The sequence below is a fragment of the Hippocampus comes genome, unplaced genomic scaffold (genome assembly GCF_001891065.2).
Source record: "Hippocampus comes isolate QL1 unplaced genomic scaffold, H_comes_QL1_v1.1 scaffold92, whole genome shotgun sequence".
NCBI lineage: Eukaryota > Metazoa > Chordata > Actinopteri > Syngnathiformes > Syngnathidae > Hippocampus > Hippocampus comes.
In genome coordinates this window covers 2,100,228-2,117,868 of record NW_017805379.1, presented here as the reverse complement: position 1 = coordinate 2,117,868, position 17,641 = coordinate 2,100,228, and the positions used below count along the sequence as shown (strand labels likewise).

At 45.2% G+C, this 17,641-nt stretch overlaps 2 protein-coding genes across 3 annotated transcripts; both read left to right on the top strand.

Annotated features, from left to right (window-relative positions):
- The first annotated feature begins 651 nt into the window (after positions 1–651).
- On the top strand, positions 652–10,009 carry rbm25a (RNA binding motif protein 25a). 2 transcript variants are annotated; one of them, XM_019872534.1, is made up of 18 exons: positions 652–846; positions 1,118–1,241; positions 2,322–2,371; positions 2,461–2,619; positions 3,221–3,278; positions 4,093–4,253; positions 4,336–4,515; positions 4,598–4,681; positions 4,800–5,074; positions 5,806–5,917; positions 6,500–6,589; positions 6,675–6,748; positions 6,848–6,998; positions 7,233–7,941; positions 8,345–8,652; positions 8,733–8,831; positions 9,492–9,539; positions 9,614–10,009. In XM_019872534.1, exons 2-18 carry the CDS (start codon positions 1,136–1,138, stop codon positions 9,704–9,706), a joined length of 2,757 nt encoding a protein of 918 aa, XP_019728093.1. In that variant the 5' UTR covers positions 652–846; positions 1,118–1,135; the 3' UTR covers positions 9,707–10,009. The 2 variants fall into 2 exon arrangements, with proteins under 2 accessions (XP_019728093.1, XP_019728092.1); XM_019872533.1 differs by lacking the exons at positions 652–846; positions 1,118–1,241; positions 2,322–2,371; positions 2,461–2,619; positions 3,221–3,278 and adding an exon at positions 3,865–3,967.
- Positions 10,010–11,611: 1,602 nt separating this feature from the next.
- On the top strand, positions 11,612–15,976 carry slc39a9 (solute carrier family 39 member 9). The gene is made up of 7 exons (XM_019872536.1): positions 11,612–12,152; positions 12,926–13,034; positions 13,427–13,651; positions 13,960–14,028; positions 14,447–14,532; positions 14,817–14,951; positions 15,211–15,976. Exons 1-7 carry the CDS (start codon positions 12,057–12,059, stop codon positions 15,445–15,447), a joined length of 957 nt encoding a protein of 318 aa, XP_019728095.1. The 5' UTR covers positions 11,612–12,056; the 3' UTR covers positions 15,448–15,976.
- The last annotated feature ends 1,665 nt before the right edge of the window (positions 15,977–17,641 follow it).

The window sequence follows — 17,641 nt, the reverse complement described above, 5'->3', positions numbered from 1 at the left end:
AGAGTAAAAAACAAGTATGCAATTGTTGAAATTGCAAATGCTGCAGTTTTGGGAGGGGGGAAGTCAGTCGGTATTTTATTATTTGTGTGCGTGTGTGTGTGCGTGTGCGTGTGTGTGTGTGTTTAAATTTATAGTGTGTAGATGAGTCCAATGCTTGAGAAGTGCAATCCATGTTGACATATCGTTTATTTATTTAACCTTTCGAGTTGGTTGAAAACCATTTGTCGTTTACACTGATGACCTGGCGAAAAGGCAGCATGCACGGAAGTTACATAAAAGTGACAAGAATGTGAAACATGATAAATTGAAGTGATAAAGGCACAGGTTTGTTTGCATTTTTTTTTTGTTGTAATTTGACTGACTGACTTGTTTACGCCACACTTCTTTGGTAGATATTCGTGAAATTACAGTAAATTCTTAAAAGACTGCAAATAAGAGGTTAGTAAATTCGTAATTCTAATTGGTAACGATAAATAAACTGGAAAGAAACAATAAAAGACCTGAGTGTATTTTGATTACACTCCTGGGTTTATAGTCCATCGTTGTCAGCTCCATTTAACCTCTCGGACATCGGAGTGTGATCTCAGTCAGGGCTTTCGGACGCCCGCCTGCAAGACGGCACTGAGGGCTTGACGGGAAAGTATATCCCTTTTCCCATGATCCTCTTCGAGAAGAAAAAGGGTCCCTCTATTTTCTTGTGTTCCTGAAGACTACCGGTGTCATTTTTTTTTTTAACGCCGAAGCCACACTCGTGATACGCTTTATTCCTCGTGTCCGTTTAATGGGATTGGGTTCGGGCAAACGTGCACCGTTGCCGGCTCGTCCCTTTTAAAACTCCTTTAATAGGTGAGTAACTCGGAACATTAGCTTGCCTGCCGCTAACCTGAGCTAGCTAGGCCACAGAGCTAACACGAGCTATCTGGGCTAAAGCTAGCTAGCATGCTTGGAACATGACCGGCCGCGGTTTTTGGTCGTCCTTATTTATTATTTTTTTGACAGAATAGCCATGTTCTGCGAAAATAACTCGACTCCTTACTGCATTGACATTAAAAGGGGTAGTTGAAGTGTATTTGTGAACGTGTTGGCGTTGAGCTGGATTGTCGTCTTTTCGTCACAGGTTCCTGTTGCCCTCACGATGTCGTTCCCTCCTCCGCTTAATCGCCAGCCGCTGAGCATCCCCCAGCTACCCCCCGGCATCCCCCCGCCTCAGTTCGGCACCTTCGGCCCGCCCGTCCCACCAGGTATCCGGTTCGGAGCGTGTCGAAACACCTTCGGAACCATAGACATTGTGGAAACTGTCGATGCTCCAAGTGAGCGTTTCCACCCTTTTATTGAGGCGAGGCACCCACTTTAGATAAGAAAATTCAATAAAAATGTCACAAAAGCGTGCATATTGACATAATGATGGTCTCGTCACATGTTACTTAATTGACTAACTGAGGATAAATTCTGGCTCTCCTTAGTTGAAAACAAAGCTAATATTCTGACTGATTGGCTAATTTATTCCATCATATTAAGTTAAAAAAAAAAAAAGAAAACAGAACAGTCGATGCATGGAAAAATGCCATTTGAAAAGGTGTAAGGTAAAGCTACAGTTTTAGATTGACTACAACATGGTATTTATCATGTCACAGAGTAAAATTAAGTCATGAAAAGAAACACTAAATTTCTCACCTTTGTCCACTTTCCCTCAAATCACAAGTCTCTTTTCAAACAGCTTCTGAATACATATTAAATTATATCCTTTGTATATTATTTGCAAAGTATGTAATTTGACTAAGTCACAGAATTCCAAAGTATTTAAGTTAACAAACATTGGGTTTGTTGGTTCAAAATATTTAGCTTTTATTAATCCTACAGGAAGTCATGGCTTACTATTGCTTGAAGAGCTTTGTCGTACCGTCTGGCGTCTACTGCAAGGCCGAAGTCTTTTAGGATTCTCTTACAGCACCCTTGTTGGAAATCACTGCCTTTAAACTTAATTACACATATAGTAGTTGGGAATTTCTGTGTTACTCTAATTGGGGCTCAGGGTTTTTTTTTTTCATGGGAATAACTGTTCCCCCACCCCTGATTTATCATGAACAATGGCGCCTATGAAGCTACTGTATTTTAGGGTTGTTCTGGTCATGATGGTGGTCCTTGGAGAGCTGAATATTTTTGGAGATGGTACTTGGTGTAAAAACGTTTTGGCCAACTACTCATATTGTATCTGGCTGCTCAGTAGCCAAACGAAACAGCCAGTGCCCCATTTTAATATAATCACATCACTTTCTGATTGAAATATATCTTTTTCTTTTTTTTTTAACTTCTTATTTCAGGTACTCCCATGATACCAGTTCACATGGGTGTCGTGACCCCCTCTCCCTCAGTGAGTCACAGCTGACCTATGCTACTGTAAATTAGGTTACATTGAGTTGTTGTTTGCCTTTCTGTTTACATTTTGTTTGTGTTGGGCAGGTTCTTGTCCCAACCACAGTTTCTGTTGCACAGAAGCCGATGCTCCCAAACAAGATCAACTTCCGAGCCAAGGAGCCAGAGGACGGCCCCACCACCACTGTGTTTGTGGGCAATATCTCTGAGAAGGCCTCCGACATGCTTGTCAGACAGCTGCTGGCGGTAAGTTCGGAGCAAAAATTTTCAAACCTTACTAAAGCTTTGTGGGTGACATTTGCCATGAAAAAGGTACTCACAACAGAGCTCTGTTCGCCAAGTGTAGCGTTTGTAACTTCTTACAAAGTCGTTCTCTTGTTGATTTGCTTCTGTGTTTTGGATCATTATCCGGTTCTAACACCCATCCTTGTTTGAGCTTCAGCTGTCAGACAAGATGGCCTCAAGTTCTTCTGCAAATTATCTTGATGAAATTTTGAATGAATTTTTCTATTGATGACAGCACGCTGTCCAGTCCCTGAGTTAGCAAAGCACCCATACCATGCTGCTCCCTCCACCATGCATCACACTTGGGATAAAGGTTTGATGTTGGTGTGCTGTGCCATTTTTTTCACCACACATGGCGTCGTGTGATAGGTGCTGCCGTTTCTCACCTCGATGTCCGAGCATTTGAACTACATGCCTAACCAAAACAGCAGCATCTAAATGCTCTCACTGGGGGGGGATTGATGAAAAAATGTGAAATTAAATTTGTCATTTTTTTCACAGTCCAATAATGGGGAATATTCAGTCATACTAAGATTGTCATTTTGTTGTCTGTTTTTTGTAGAAATGTGGTATAGTTCTAAGCTGGAAACGAGTCCAAGGCGCCTCTGGGAAACTTCAAGGTAAAAAAAAAAAACAAACAAACAAACCCCGCAGTGAGCTCATTTCAGTGTGTACAAAATGACTGTCCTGACTCACGTGGATACATTCGGAGTGTTGAACTTGTATTTCCTCCCTCCTTCCACAAGCATTTGGCTTCTGCGAATACAAGGAGCCCGAGTCAACCCTGCGATCCCTGCGACTGCTGCACGAGCTGATGCTGGGCGACAAGAAGCTGCTGAGCTTCAGCTGTCAGACAAGATGGCCTCAAGTTCTTCTGCAAATTATCTTGATGAAATTTTGAATGAATTTTTCTATTGATGACAGCACGCTGTCCAGTCCCTGAGTTAGCAAAGCACCCATACCATGCTGCTCCCTCCACCATGCATCACACTTGGGATAAAGGTTTGATGTTGGTGTGCTGTGCCATTTTTTTCACCACACATGGCGTCGTGTGATAGGTGCTGCCGTTTCTCACCTCGATGTCCGAGCATTTGAACTACATGCCTAACCAAAACAGCAGCATCTAAATGCTCTCACTGGGGGGGGATTGATGAAAAAATGTGAAATTAAATTTGTCATTTTTTTCACAGTCCAATAATGGGGAATATTCAGTCATACTAAGATTGTCATTTTGTTGTCTGTTTTTTGTAGAAATGTGGTATAGTTCTAAGCTGGAAACGAGTCCAAGGCGCCTCTGGGAAACTTCAAGGTAAAAAAAAAAACAAACAAACAAACCCCGCAGTGAGCTCATTTCAGTGTGTACAAAATGACTGTCCTGACTCACGTGGATACATTCGGAGTGTTGAACTTGTATTTCCTCCCTCCTTCCACAAGCATTTGGCTTCTGCGAATACAAGGAGCCCGAGTCAACCCTGCGATCCCTGCGACTGCTGCACGAGCTGATGCTGGGCGACAAGAAGCTGCTGGTCAAAGTGGATGCCAAGACCAAGGCGCAGCTGGACGAATGGAAGGCCAAGAAAAAGAGCGCCAATGGGGTACGCCCCCCCCCCCCACTTCAAGGATACTTCACCGCTATTCTGTCAAAAATGACTTCTTTTTTTTTTCCCTTCCCCCAAGGGAGCGAGCGGCGATGGTAAGGACGAGGAGGAGGTGCTGGATGAAGAGACGCTCCGTCGCGACCAGGCAGCGAGGGCCGCCATCGAAGTGCTCATCCGGGAGTACTCCACTGAACTCAACGCCACCTCTGCAGATGGCAACGGGCAGCTTCGCAAGAAGAGAAAAGACAAGAAAGATGAGGTGTCTGCCACATACTGGGCAGCATTTCGTAGGCCACTGCCGGTCACCCTTTAAGTGTTTGTGGTGTTTTGTGAATTGTCAGGATGACATCAACGCCATAGAACTAGAGGACGACAAGAGGGACTTGATTTCCAGAGAGATCAGCAAATTCCGCGACACACACAAGGTGACCTGTCATAGCTGAGTTGATTATACAGTTATAGAGTCCTTTATAAGAAATGAAATATAAGCTTGTTTTTCCACTAAATTAATATTTTTGTGCTGTACTGTTCTTCTTCCTTAAGAAATTGGAGGAGGAGAAAGGCAAGAAGGAGAAGGAGCGACAAGAGCTGGAGAAGGAGCGGCGAGAGAAGGACAAGGAGCGTGAGCGTGAAAGGGAGCGCCGCGACAGGGAGAAAGAGAAAGAACGGGAACGGGACAAGGAGCGCGAGCGGGACCGGGAACGGGACCGAGACAGGGAGCGTGAACGCGAGCGTGAACGGGAACGGGAGAGGACGAGAGAGCGCGAGCGCGACAGGGAGAAGAGTCGAGACATCAGCGAAGCCCGCAGCCGCTCCAGGTCAGTGTTTTTGTGTCAAAGGCGAAAGTATCCAAATGTTTTTCTCCGTGGGCATTTTACAGAAAAATCGAAAGATATAAAGGAACTTTTAGGAATTCCATTCGACTTGAACCCCGACTCTCAGAACTGTGGGGCGAAAATGCCAGTCACCCTCCATGCTGCTCCTTTTGAAATTCTTCAACTTCAAATCATTCAACACGCTAAAACCAGTCCATCAAGCTTTTATGTCTTGTAATGTTTAAGGTTATTTTGAAAAACTGCTTCTGCTAGATTTGAATATTTTTATTTTTAAGTATGGACTGATTAGGGTCAGTTCGACCAAGCACCGATTCATGGGAAACCAAAAGCAAGAAGTAGAACAAACCATTTTTGTATTTGAAACTGAATTTTTTTTCCCATCTGTGTCTAATGCAGACACACTTTGTTCCTGTTTATGTATAAAACACATCATAACAAATTAGTGGCCACAAACTTTTTTTTTTTTTTTTTTTTACTAACACTTTTCATGCTGACCCCCCTTCACACCTCTTATTCTATTGATTTTTATAATTATTATTTTTCATTGTGTTGCAGGCCATGATATTTTTTGTCACATCAGTTCACTATGGAAATGTCCAGCGTGCTCCAAATGCCTTGTGGGCCATATTTTGGGCAACCCTCGTCTAAAAGTGTTGCATTAAAAATACATGGTTGTCTTTTTTGTATTGTTGTATTCTTTTTAATATATGCAGGGAGAGGCCTAGAGATGAGAAAAAACGGGACCGCGACGAAGATGAGGAAGATGTGTACGAGCGCAGGAGACTGGAGAGGAGACTCAGAGATAAGGAAGCTGCCTATCAAGAGGTAATTTAACCAAAAAAGAGAAAGAAAGAAAATTTGGCTGTTCGACATGACATGCCTTAAAGTCTTAAATTAACATTCTTCGCAAACTGCCTTCTAAAAGTCTTGAAGTCTGAAATGATTTCACTGTCTTGAAAATTGCCCTGACCCAAATTGCTTTCATGTAGTCTTGAAAGCTGACAGGATGCATAAAATGACTTCTAAAGGTCTTGAAAGTTGACATGTTTCAGCACAATGCCTTCAAAAAGTCTTGAATGTAAAAAAGTCATGAAAATGGACGTTCCAACTGAAATGCTTCCGTAAAGTATGCTACATAAATTGCTTTCAAAAGGTCTGGAAATGAGATTCTGCCCCCCCCCCCCCCTCCCACGCACACAACTTGTGTCCACAATAAAAATAAACCTGAATTGAAATCATCCAAAAGGACTCGCTCTCAAAATATACAATTCAGTCCGATTGTGCCGTCGCGCTTTCGCCAGTTATTCCTGTTAACAACTTCTTTGCACAATCGAAACAAATGCGCCGACTACAAATAATGCAGCGAGTCAGTGCATAACCGCTAAGTCTTTGTTTCCCCTCCGGAAGCGGCTGAAAAACTGGGAACTGCGGGAGAGGAAGAAGTCCCGCGACTACTGCAAGGACATGGAGCGGGAGGACGAGCGAAGCCGTGAGACCGTAAGACAAACTTAGAGTATTTTAATTGTATTATTTCACTGGTTGCTTGGTTGTGTTATCTCGATTAATTGTTGTTTCTCGTCAGATGAAAGAAGCCAAAAGACTAAAAGAATTCCTTGAAGATTATGACGATGATCGGGATGATCCCAAATACTACAGGTTGGTGGCTATATGTACTTTTTTTTTTTTTTTTTTTTTTTTTACACGTTGGACTTTATTCTGTATGTCATCTTCTCCATTCGAATGTCCTCCCTGCAGGGGCAGTGCTCTGCAAAAGCGCCTCCGCGACCGCGAAAAGGAGATAGAGATGGACGAGAGGGACCGCAAGAGGGAGAAGGAGGAGCTGGAGGAGATCCGACAGAGGCTCCTGGCCGAGGGTCACCCCGACCCCGACGCCGAAATGCAAAGGGTGAGTTTACCCTGGAAGTTAAGCTGGCTCATATGGCTTTCAAATGCAATGTCCATTATTTTCCCACCTCAAAAATCGGACTCCCTTTGCTTCTCGCATTTTCTTTATTTCTCCTGATACCAAATGAGCTTTGAAACCAGCAAGTGAGACACGCTATAAACTACCGTTTAAAAAAAAAAATTGATTGACTGCTTGGAAAAAGTTTCTAACCTTCAAGTGGTCCATTATGTGCAGATGGAGGAGGAGGCAGAGCGCAGACGGAAGCCTCCTCTAAAGCTAGAATCTGAGGAGAAAGTGAAACAAGAGAAAAAGGAGCGAGAATCCCACCGGGAGTCCCACAAAGAGTCCCACAAAGAGTCCCACCGAGACTCCCACAGAGAGTCCCACAGAGAGTCCCAAAGAGAGGCCCAAAGAGAGGCCCACAGAGAGTCACACAAAGAGTCCCACAGAGAGTCTCACCGGGATCGGGAGAAGAGGACGTCGTCGGCAAAGCCCGCTGAGCCGACGCCTCGAGACCCTCCACCACATTCGGAAGAGGACGAAGAAAATGCGATAGAGGAACGGTGGCGGAGGCGGGAGGAGGAAGAAAAGGAGCAGCAGCAGCAGCAGAATCAACAGCAACAGCAGCAGCAACAGGAGGAGGAGGTGGAGAAGGAGAAGGAACAACAACAACAACAACAACCACCACCACCACCACAACAACAACCGCAGCAACAGCATGTGGCCCACAATGGTGGGGATTCACCTGAGGCTAGGCTGCACCTCAAAGCCCTCATGCGACCAATCAACACCGCTCCCTCTGTGTCCTCTGCCAGCGGGAATGCCACGCCCAACACGCCTGGCACCGACTCCCCGCGCGGCATCATCATTCCAGGCGAGCGAACGCCTGAGGTGCAGCCTCTCGAGGAGCACCGGCCCAAGATTGGCCTCAGTCTCAAGCTGGGTGGGTAAACCGTCAGCACCCTTGTCAGAGGTCGGGGACTCGAGTCACGTGACATGGCTCGAGTCTGGCCGATTTTAAGATTTGGGACTTGTTTGGCAAAATCGAATGGAAGACACACGCTGAATGGTGTGGCTGACCGATACGAAACCGGACATTAATAGTCGTTGACAAAAACAAAGGACATTTGACGTGGCTACGTAGTTTCTCTAACTTATGACTACCGTCAAGTTTTATTGTAACAATATACAGTAGTCGGGCTTGATGGTGGCTCACTGGCTTTTACCCAGGAATGTCGTATATGACGGGAAAATTCACGTCATACAATCTGTTATTTTTTATTGGCTGACACCGCGAGGCCATTCACCTGCGATTGTTCACATTGAAGCCACTTCTTCTTCTCCAGGTTCTACTAACAGCCCCAGCCAGCTGCATGCCGCCAAGCGCAAGAAGCTGGCAGCCGCAGACAGCATCTTCAACAAGTTTAACGACGACGAGGAAGCTGACGAGCAGCCGCGCAAGAGGAAGCTAGTGCCGCTGGACTATGGCGACGACGACAAGAGCTTAGGCCTGGACGGCGCTGACATGTCGGGCGCCAAAGGCGGCGTCAACACCGAGGAGAAGCGCAAGAACATCCGCAGCCTCATCGAGAAGATCCCCACGGCCCGCCCTGAGCTCTTCACCTACCCGTTGGACTGGTCCATGGTCGATTCGGTATAATTGACATGATTTGTTGGCAACCAGTGTTTAGTTTGGGACGTGAATAACCGGTTGAAACTTTGTCACCACGGCAGACTCTGATGGACCGCCGCATCAAACCGTGGATCAACAAGAAAATCATTGAATACATTGGCGAGGAGGAAGCGACGCTGGTCGATTTCGTCTGCTCAAAGGTACGAAATTGCCTTGTCCTGCAGTGCAGCGGCTCCGTCGTGTTGAAACATGTGGTGGAAATATTGCGATCAATGTGTGATTATTTTTCAAGGGTCCATCACGTATTTTTTTTTCTATTAACAAACATGAGCAGTAATTTTGTATTCCGATCATATTATTCGTAAATGTTTTGCTCTTAGGGGTTAGACTTGTGCCAAAATAAAGCCAAATCAACCCTGAATGAATATGAAAGACGGTTTATTTCAATAAGTTGAGTTAACTCACTTAAAAACAAAACACTTTGATTTGCAGTCATTTAAGTCATTCACTACAACACCTTCACAAAATTCTACCGCTCAAGTGTGCCATGAATTAATAATTCCCAAGTCTGATTACAACAATCATGCAAAGAAAGCTGTGGCTTTATCACTTGAGCTTATCGATTTTTGTGTCATATGATGATATGTAGACATGTGGACTGCATTTCTTAAGCATTGAATTTATATAGACGCCATATAAATATAAGCATATATGAAAAAAGGAAAAAAAGCCCACTGGCTGACCAAAATGAAGCCGCCCTTTTTGATTTGAAAATTGCATTCTACATGCTTGGGGAAAAATGCATGTCAAAAATGACACTTCAATTTTAACAATTGTTTTTAATTGTTCCTTCCCTATAGGTGATGGCACACAGCACTCCTCAGGGTATTCTCGATGACGTCGCCATGGTAAGTAAGACAGCTCAGAAATTTTTAGTTCATTCGACAAGATGATCGACCAAACGGGTTTCTTGTGTGTTTAGGTTCTTGATGAGGAAGCGGAAGTGTTCATCGTGAAAATGTGGCGTCTGTTAATATTTGAAACTGAATTCAAGAAGATCGGACTGGCAAAATAACGATTCTCTCGGACCGCTTAGCTCACGGTTGCGGCTCGCCAGCTCCGGATGACGAGAGCCGCCCGCCCGCCCAACGTGGAAAGAAATGACGACGTCGCGATATTGCATGAAGAAACCTTAAGTTGTATTTTTGTTGAGGTTTAAAAAAAAAAAACAAAAAAAACAAAAAAAAAACTGAAAAAAAAACAGGAAAAAAAAAGTCAAACAATTGTATTTCCCCATTTGTTCTCCAGTAAATCAGTCATGGTGGAAGCACTGCTTAGCTGTGTTATCTAATAAATACTGTAAGTTTTTTTAAGGACATACTCTTTGTTGTACATGGAAGTCCTCGGATTAGGATAGAATTCACTTCCTGTCATGAATCCATATTTATCATCCGAACAAGGCCGAACATGCCGTGGTCTATCACTATGTTCGTGCAGCGTTCACTTGATAGTTATGTTAAAAACACTTTTGGGGCATACATAAAAAATAGTATGTATGCCAGGAAATCAGCATTACGATCGCAAGTCAAGGCTGCTATGATCACTGGTCAAGAAAAACTGAGCTATATAATTAAAAAAGTCTTTTTATATAAGTAACTGGTTTGTGTTGGTCAGTGTGAAACTATTAAAGCTGATTAAATGGAATAGAACAAATTAAGAGAGGACTTATCTTACGTCTGGGTGGTAAACTCAAGGCCGGGGGGCCAGGTGAGGCCAGCCAAATCATTTTATGTGGCCCACTGAAGCGAATCAAGTGTCGACGTAATGTTCCTTACTAAATGGATGACATTTTGCGGTTTTGCGCTGTCTGCTTATTTGAAATAAGCAGACAGCGCACCCCGCAGTTTTCAGCGACATCATCCTTTTTATCTAACATTAATGCGCACGTGTCGCGCACTATGATGCGTGTAATTAATTTCGCTGACGGTGAAACCCAGGGTGCTACATTCCATTGTTTCCATCTTACCACTATCAGGGTTTCATACTAACAGTGATATTGTAATATTATGAATTCAGGGTTAGAAGATGGCGGAATGAAGAGGAACGAGGGGGTTTGGGCATTCGCTTTCATCCAACAGCTCCAAAAAAAACATCCATTATGTTCCAAGAGGGGCACTGCGAGGCGGACATGCTAACCAGTCCTCAACCGTGCCGACTGGTTAGCATGTCCGCCTCGCAGTGCAGAGCTGCAGGGTTCAATTCTGCTTCCGGCCTTCCTGTGTGGAGTTTGCATGTTTTCCCCGTGGGTTTTCTCTGGGTATTCCGGTTTCCTCCCACATTCAAACACCATGGCGGGCTAATGGAACACTAAATTGTCCGTAGGTGTGATTGTGAGCGCGAATGGGTAATTGCGATTGGCTGACAACCAGTTCAGGTTGGACACTGCCTACTGCTCGAAGACACCCATGATGTAATCGACAGTAAGTGTTGAGGCCCCAAACCGAGATCTGCGGGCCAAATGGCACCGGGTCAGACAATTAAATTAAAAAAAAATTTGAAATAAAATTGTGGCGGAGCATATATGCGCCAAATGTCCGTTATTAATCGGGTGTGAATACTTGTCAGCAGACAGAAAATTTACTCCAATTCTACAATTAACCAGACATATTATAAAGGGGTACCTCGGATTAGGAAATTGCGTTCCTACGCAGTGACGTAACCCGAATTTATACTTAAAGTAGCAGTTCATATATTTCGAGTAAATGTTTGTATGAAAAAATGTTGGTCCATAACTATTGATGGGGAAAAAAAAAAATCTAAACTCGAAACGTAAGTCATGACTATCATTCGTTACTAGAAGCTTACGTGTTATAAATTGTAGCCATTACTCTGAGGGGATTAATCAAATATAAATACGTATTACATTCTTTTTCTACCAAAACCGAAAAGCACAGCTTCTTCCAACAGCTGGCTGCAACCTGTAGCTGTGACGTGGCAGAAAACATCACGTGACCCGGAAGTGCTGTCCCACTACTCTCCGACAGGCCGAACCAATTCGCGTGTTTGTTTGCCTGCCTTGGCCACTTCTCAGGTGGAGGAAAGACGCATTTTTAAAAATTATTTTGGGACGGGGTTTATATGGAGGACATGAAGGCCGGTGTGGCCTGCATGAACGTCGACGCGTCAAGTCGCCTCGCTCGTCAAACGCCGCCGAGGGCCGGACAATAACCCATCATAGCTTGTTAGCTTAGCCCAGCTAGGAGGAGGCCATCAATTAAAATTACACGTCGTCGTTTTGCTGGCTGCTTGCTAAACTCGTTTGTGCAGACCGACGGTGAGAGCTCTAGGTGTGTCTTTTGCCCCCTCCAAAAGTTTCCCTCTCTCTTGGGGAGATTCGATTCAGCGGGAACGTTCCAAGTGGAGCCATGGAGGACTTCAGCTCCATCAGCTTGCTGTCTCTTGCCATGCTGGTGGGCTGCTATGTGGCAGGGACCATTCCCTTGGCAGTTAACTTCTCAGAGGTAAGATTCGACGACAGGGGTGTCCAAACTTTATCCTGCAAGGGTCACCATGACATGCTTTCATTAATAATTGACTGAACGTCCTCTAACCGTCATTGTCGGTAGTTCAAATTTACATAGCAAAGTTGGAAAATGCAATTTTCAAATCGCAAAGGCGGCAATTAGGAAGGAAGGGAAAAAAAACTTTAATTTCGGTCGGTTGTTGTTGTTTTTTTTTTTTTAGCATGTTCTATTTATACATTGTCCAGATAAGTTCACTGCTTTAAGTGCCGTCCATATGTTTACGTCTCATTGTTTCGTAAAAGATGAAATGTTGAAGCCACAGATTATTTGCATGGTTGTTGGAATCTGATTCAGAGGTACAATGATTGATCGACAACAAAGCGATGATGACATATTTGATCATTTGTCATAATTGATGAAATGTCTTGATACCTTTTTACGCTAAAATTGTCCAGCTGCTCTGAATTTCAGCTTTTCGACAGTAAATATGTGATTTCTGTACTACTTCCTGAAAGCAGACTGATTATCTCTGTGTTGAATCAAAGTATAAAAATTCCTTTTGCTTTTGCAAACAATGGTCGACATTTTGCCCAATTTCAGACATGTTATGGTCCAAACCGGGCAACATTGAAGGGGGAAAAAATTATTACATCATTTTTCAAAATTGTTCAACTTTAATACTGAGCTATTTTTCTGTTGTATGAGTGGCAACAGGTGGATTCGCTGCCATAATTTGTTTCTTTTTTTTCCCCTGTAACGTGTCCAATCAGGAAAAGCTAAAGCTGGTCACTGTGTTGGGAGCGGGACTCCTCTGCGGCACGGCCCTTGCCGTCATCATTCCCGAAGGCGTCCACGCTCTTTACGAGGAGATCCTGGAAGGTAACCAAAGTGAACACAAAACATTATAGACACTAGCAGTCAGCAGCTCCGCTGACACGAGGTTAGTGGGAGGAGGTGCCACACCGTGCTCCAAGGCATTCCAACAGCAGCAACGAGTGCAAACGTTTGTGTGTTTTGGTGAAAAGACATATTACTGCAGCTGACGATCTGATTGACCCCCCCCCCCCCCAACCAAAGTGCTATGAAAATAAAGTTGAGTATCATTTGTCAAATGCAAATATCAGCTTCATGAAAATGGCATTGTTACCTGGGATAAGAAGAAAATCAGCATTTTTCAGATGTTGGTCTAAAAGCGCCCGCTCTCCTACCACCCCATTCATGTCTTTGGTGTCAAAAATGCGGACTGAGTGGATCCTAACATTTTCGCGCAGGGGGCGGGCACCACCCACCCAGTCAGGTGGGCATTGTCGCCGAGGCGTCGGAGGCCAAGGGCGAGGTGGTGGCGGCGGCGGCAGAGGCCGTCCTGGCCGCGGACGGCCACCACGAGCACGGCCACGAGCAGCTGCATGCCTGCATCGGCGTGTCGCTGGTGCTGGGCTTCGTCTTCATGCTGCTGGTTGACCAGATCGGCTCGTCGCACATGCACAGCGCTGAGGGTGAGAAGCCAACGTAGTTGGGATGTAGGGCTGGAAAGATGAATCGAATAACACAAGTACTTTGATTACCAAAATGGTTGACAGAAAATATCTGCCGCACATTTTTATTATTTTTCCACACGGGCTCATGTTAATGCAGCTGCACGCAGAACTTTGTCCACACAAGCAAACACGGGAAGGCTGGATTCACATTTCAACGAATTGTAGAGCATTCCAGTTCAGCGTCAGCTCTTCAAGCACTCACACAGAATTTCTAGTCGTTTTTGTCCTCTTCAGCGTTTATGTAATTGTGTGGGTGTGTGTAACAGATTCAGAATCAGCCAGAGTGGCCTCCTCCAAAATTACCACCACCCTCGGTCTTGTGGTGCATGCTGCCGGTAAGTCGACTTCTGGGTCTTCCCCTTCCAATTATTAACGAGCCCACAGGTGGGCACATTTCAGTGTTCAAATTCCAGATTTAGGTTTTAAAATGGACAGAAGGACCAGGTCATTCGTAGATAGGTTGGGGGTGGAGGGGGGACTTCGAGTTAGTTCCGACTTATTACGTGGCTCGTGAGCTTGCTGGTGGCTAGCCTGACCAGGCGAAAATGAACTCGCATTCCCACTATATGATTGTCTCGTTACTAAAAAAAGAAAAAAACAACAGGGCAATAATTTTTGCAACTCAGTGGCTTTTATTCCCCCGGTGACATTGTTCCAAATTGTATCCCATTGCAACGTTGCAAAGTGTTGCTAATGTAGCCAGTGAGTTTGTCCATTTGTGAGCCGCTCATCATCACGGTTTGTCGCTTCCAGCCGACGGCGTGGCCTTGGGAGCTGCCGCTTCCACCTCTCAAACCAGCGTCCAGCTCATCGTTTTTGTCGCTATCATGCTCCACAAGGTATTATTCTTTATTACGATTTACATAGCTCTCATTGAAATAGATCAACTGTCTTTCATCGTACTTCCTGGTTGATTTTCCTTTATTTTAGTGGAAGACGAATCTGTAAAACCAACTCGTTTGTGTAAATTCCAACCTGGTCTTGTCCTACAGATTAATATATTGCTATATTGCTTTTTTGTTAAAAAAAATACATGGGAAGGAGGACCTTGAAAAAAAAAAATAGCCTCTAAAATTGCAATATTGAGCCTTTTCTGAAAGATGTGACGGCATCTCTTCCGCAGGCCCCCGCCGCCTTTGGCCTGGTGTCCTTCCTCATGCACGCCGGGCTGGAGAGGAATCGAATCCGCAAGCACCTGCTGGTCTTTGCCCTGGCAGCGCCCGTCCTGGCCATGCTCACCTTCCTCGGACTGAGCCAGGTACAACCCGAATGACCTTGTGAGGTGGCGGCTCTTTGGACCACCCTCGCCGTTGTCCCCTGCGTCTCTCTCTGCTGATTACGTTAGAATCTGCTTAGCAGTAGTAGATACTGGTGACTCTCAAGAAGCATCTCATTATGATTTAATCGATTGATTTTAGTTCAAATATAAGTAAGAAGTCAAAAATCACATTGAGTCACGTGTCAAATGAAAGAATAATGACTTTTTTTTTTCTCTCTCTCTTTTCCGCCTCCAACAGAGCAGCAAGGAGGCGCTGTCCGACATCAACGCCACCGGCGTGGCCATGCTCTTCTCAGCCGGCACTTTCCTCTACGTGGCGACGGTGCACGTCCTGCCCGAGGTGGGCGGCGTGGCGGGCCACAGCCACGGGGCGCCGGCCGGCAACGGCAGCAAAGGTCTGAGCAAGGTAGAGGTGGGCGCCCTGGTGCTGGGCTGCCTCATCCCGCTGCTGCTGTCAGTCGGGCATCACCATTAAGAGGGCGGTGAAAAACAAAAGACTCAGAAACGTGGAACTGTTTTGGTCACCGCATTTTTTTTTTTTTTTTTTTTTTTTAAATACACTGTACAGACTTAAAGTGACATTCAAGTGCCATAGTAGCTCGAGCTCAGCTACTTCCTGTTTCCGGGACGTGTACATTTTGTTTGCTTCATGGCGGGATTTATCGATTAGGTTTCCTTGGTTCCACTCGCCAATTAAAGGGACATTCCGTAGACCGAAGTACAATAGATGGCTCCTCTATTTCTGGACTTTGGCTAAATTCACTTTAATTTGTAAAATGCAGTAACGTGAAATTATGAAATGTTCCCAAATGGAATTGAGGAACTTCAGCAACATGTGAGGCGCTAGTGTATGTACGTGCGTGCGTGTGTGTGTGTGTGGGGGGGTGGGGGGATTATTCCTCAGTGAATCTGCCTCATGTTTGATTGTGCAAAGTGGGTTGTAAAGCAACATGTTTTATGACTAAATTAAATGTCTTTTTTTTTTTTTTAAACTGGTGCAAAAACAATTCTCATGCCTCCCTTTACTGAATAGACTTGGCGTGTCCAAATGCTTTTTGTGTCCATACCTTCCTTCCTCCTCGGCCGATGTTATGTCATGAAAAAAAAAAAAGGTGTCATGAAAAGTGTTCGGAGGGAGCACGTGTTGGGGCGGAAAGCAGCTTTAGTGGAGTGTGAGTGGGCTCGGGGATAGATAAATCCACCAGGAGGAGGATTTGAGTGGACACTTTCGGCGCGATGTCCTCTGCTCGCGTCTGTGTCGTTAAAACATGGACGTCTTCACGTCACTTTTCAGGAGAAGCAATTAGGGTTTTTTTTGGGGGGTGTGGGGACCATTATAGTTGCATCAAAAAGAGAGAGTGAGCAAGAGCACCATTGAGAGCCACAGTTTAGATTGCGTGGAGACTGACCAATATCTATTTGTGAAAATGTTATTCCGTTGGGACACAGGGAGGTTTCCGTCCAATGGGGACATCCCGTGTTGAAGACAGCAATGACAGAAACAAGGGGGTGGCTGGGGGGTGGGGAGTTAATATTCTTAATGCTGAGCTGTCAACATTATCTGTAATCTGACATCGCTCTGGCACACATTCCGACGTCGAACATGTACATGTGTTGCACTTTTTTTCTCGCACGGGTTTTTTGCTCATGTGCCACCACACTTGATATGTTCTGAACCGGCGTTCCCCAAAACTTAATGGTGCCACGGCGGCAATTGTATGTTAAAAAGAAAAATGAACAGCACACAGAAAAAATCTATGAATGGCAACATGTGGATACTGGATACACAGGTTCCCATTTTTTTTTGTGTCCTTGACCTTCCGCCATCTAACAGAAGAGCATTCTCAATTTCTCTGGCTTTCACGACATGTGTCACTGGTTTCGGTGTTTTTCCCCATGTAGCCTAACCACACAAAAATATCTTGTTCCGCCCTGTTTTTTTGCTATGGTCCATTCTGCCCCCTGTTCCGGCCCCTGTTTTGCAACGTTGTTCCACACGTTCAAATATGTTCCGGCCCGTGCGTGAGTATCTTTGGTCTGCCCCGATGTTTTGGTACAATAGGACACATGTTCTGCTCCGACGCATGTTTGGCCGTGTTCCGGTCCACGTTGTGAGCATTAATCTGACGGTGCATCCGTTGAGCCTCAGTGGAGTCATAATGCTGCTCTTAAACTGCTCCCATGCAGTAATCTGAAGCGCAGCTTTTACTGGCTGGAGCGCAATTGACTTTTCAGCATCCGTGCTCATCACCCCCCTCCCCATCCTCCCACCCCGCCTCCAGCTGATGAGCGTATTGGCATCTGCATCCTTCCGCCTCACTGACTTATTGAGGAGTTTGGAGCATCCTCGTGTGCAGCGGGTGAATTGTCATCGACTATTTTTCTCTTTCAAATGGACTCACGGATGTGATTCGGTTTCCAGCGACTCCCTCCTCCTCCTCCTCCTGCTCCTCCTCTTCTTTAGCTGGGCGGGATGTTCCTGTCCTCGTCCAGAAGCTCTGCGTTCTCGCCCTGGTCGTCCATGGAGCAGTCCGACTCTGAAGCGTTGGATATCAGCGCCAAGGTGCAGCTGCACGGCGTCCTGTGGAAGAGACCCTTCGGACGACCCTCGGCCAAGTGGTCCCGCAGGTCAGAACTTTCCGCAACTGTGATTGACATCCTTCATTCTT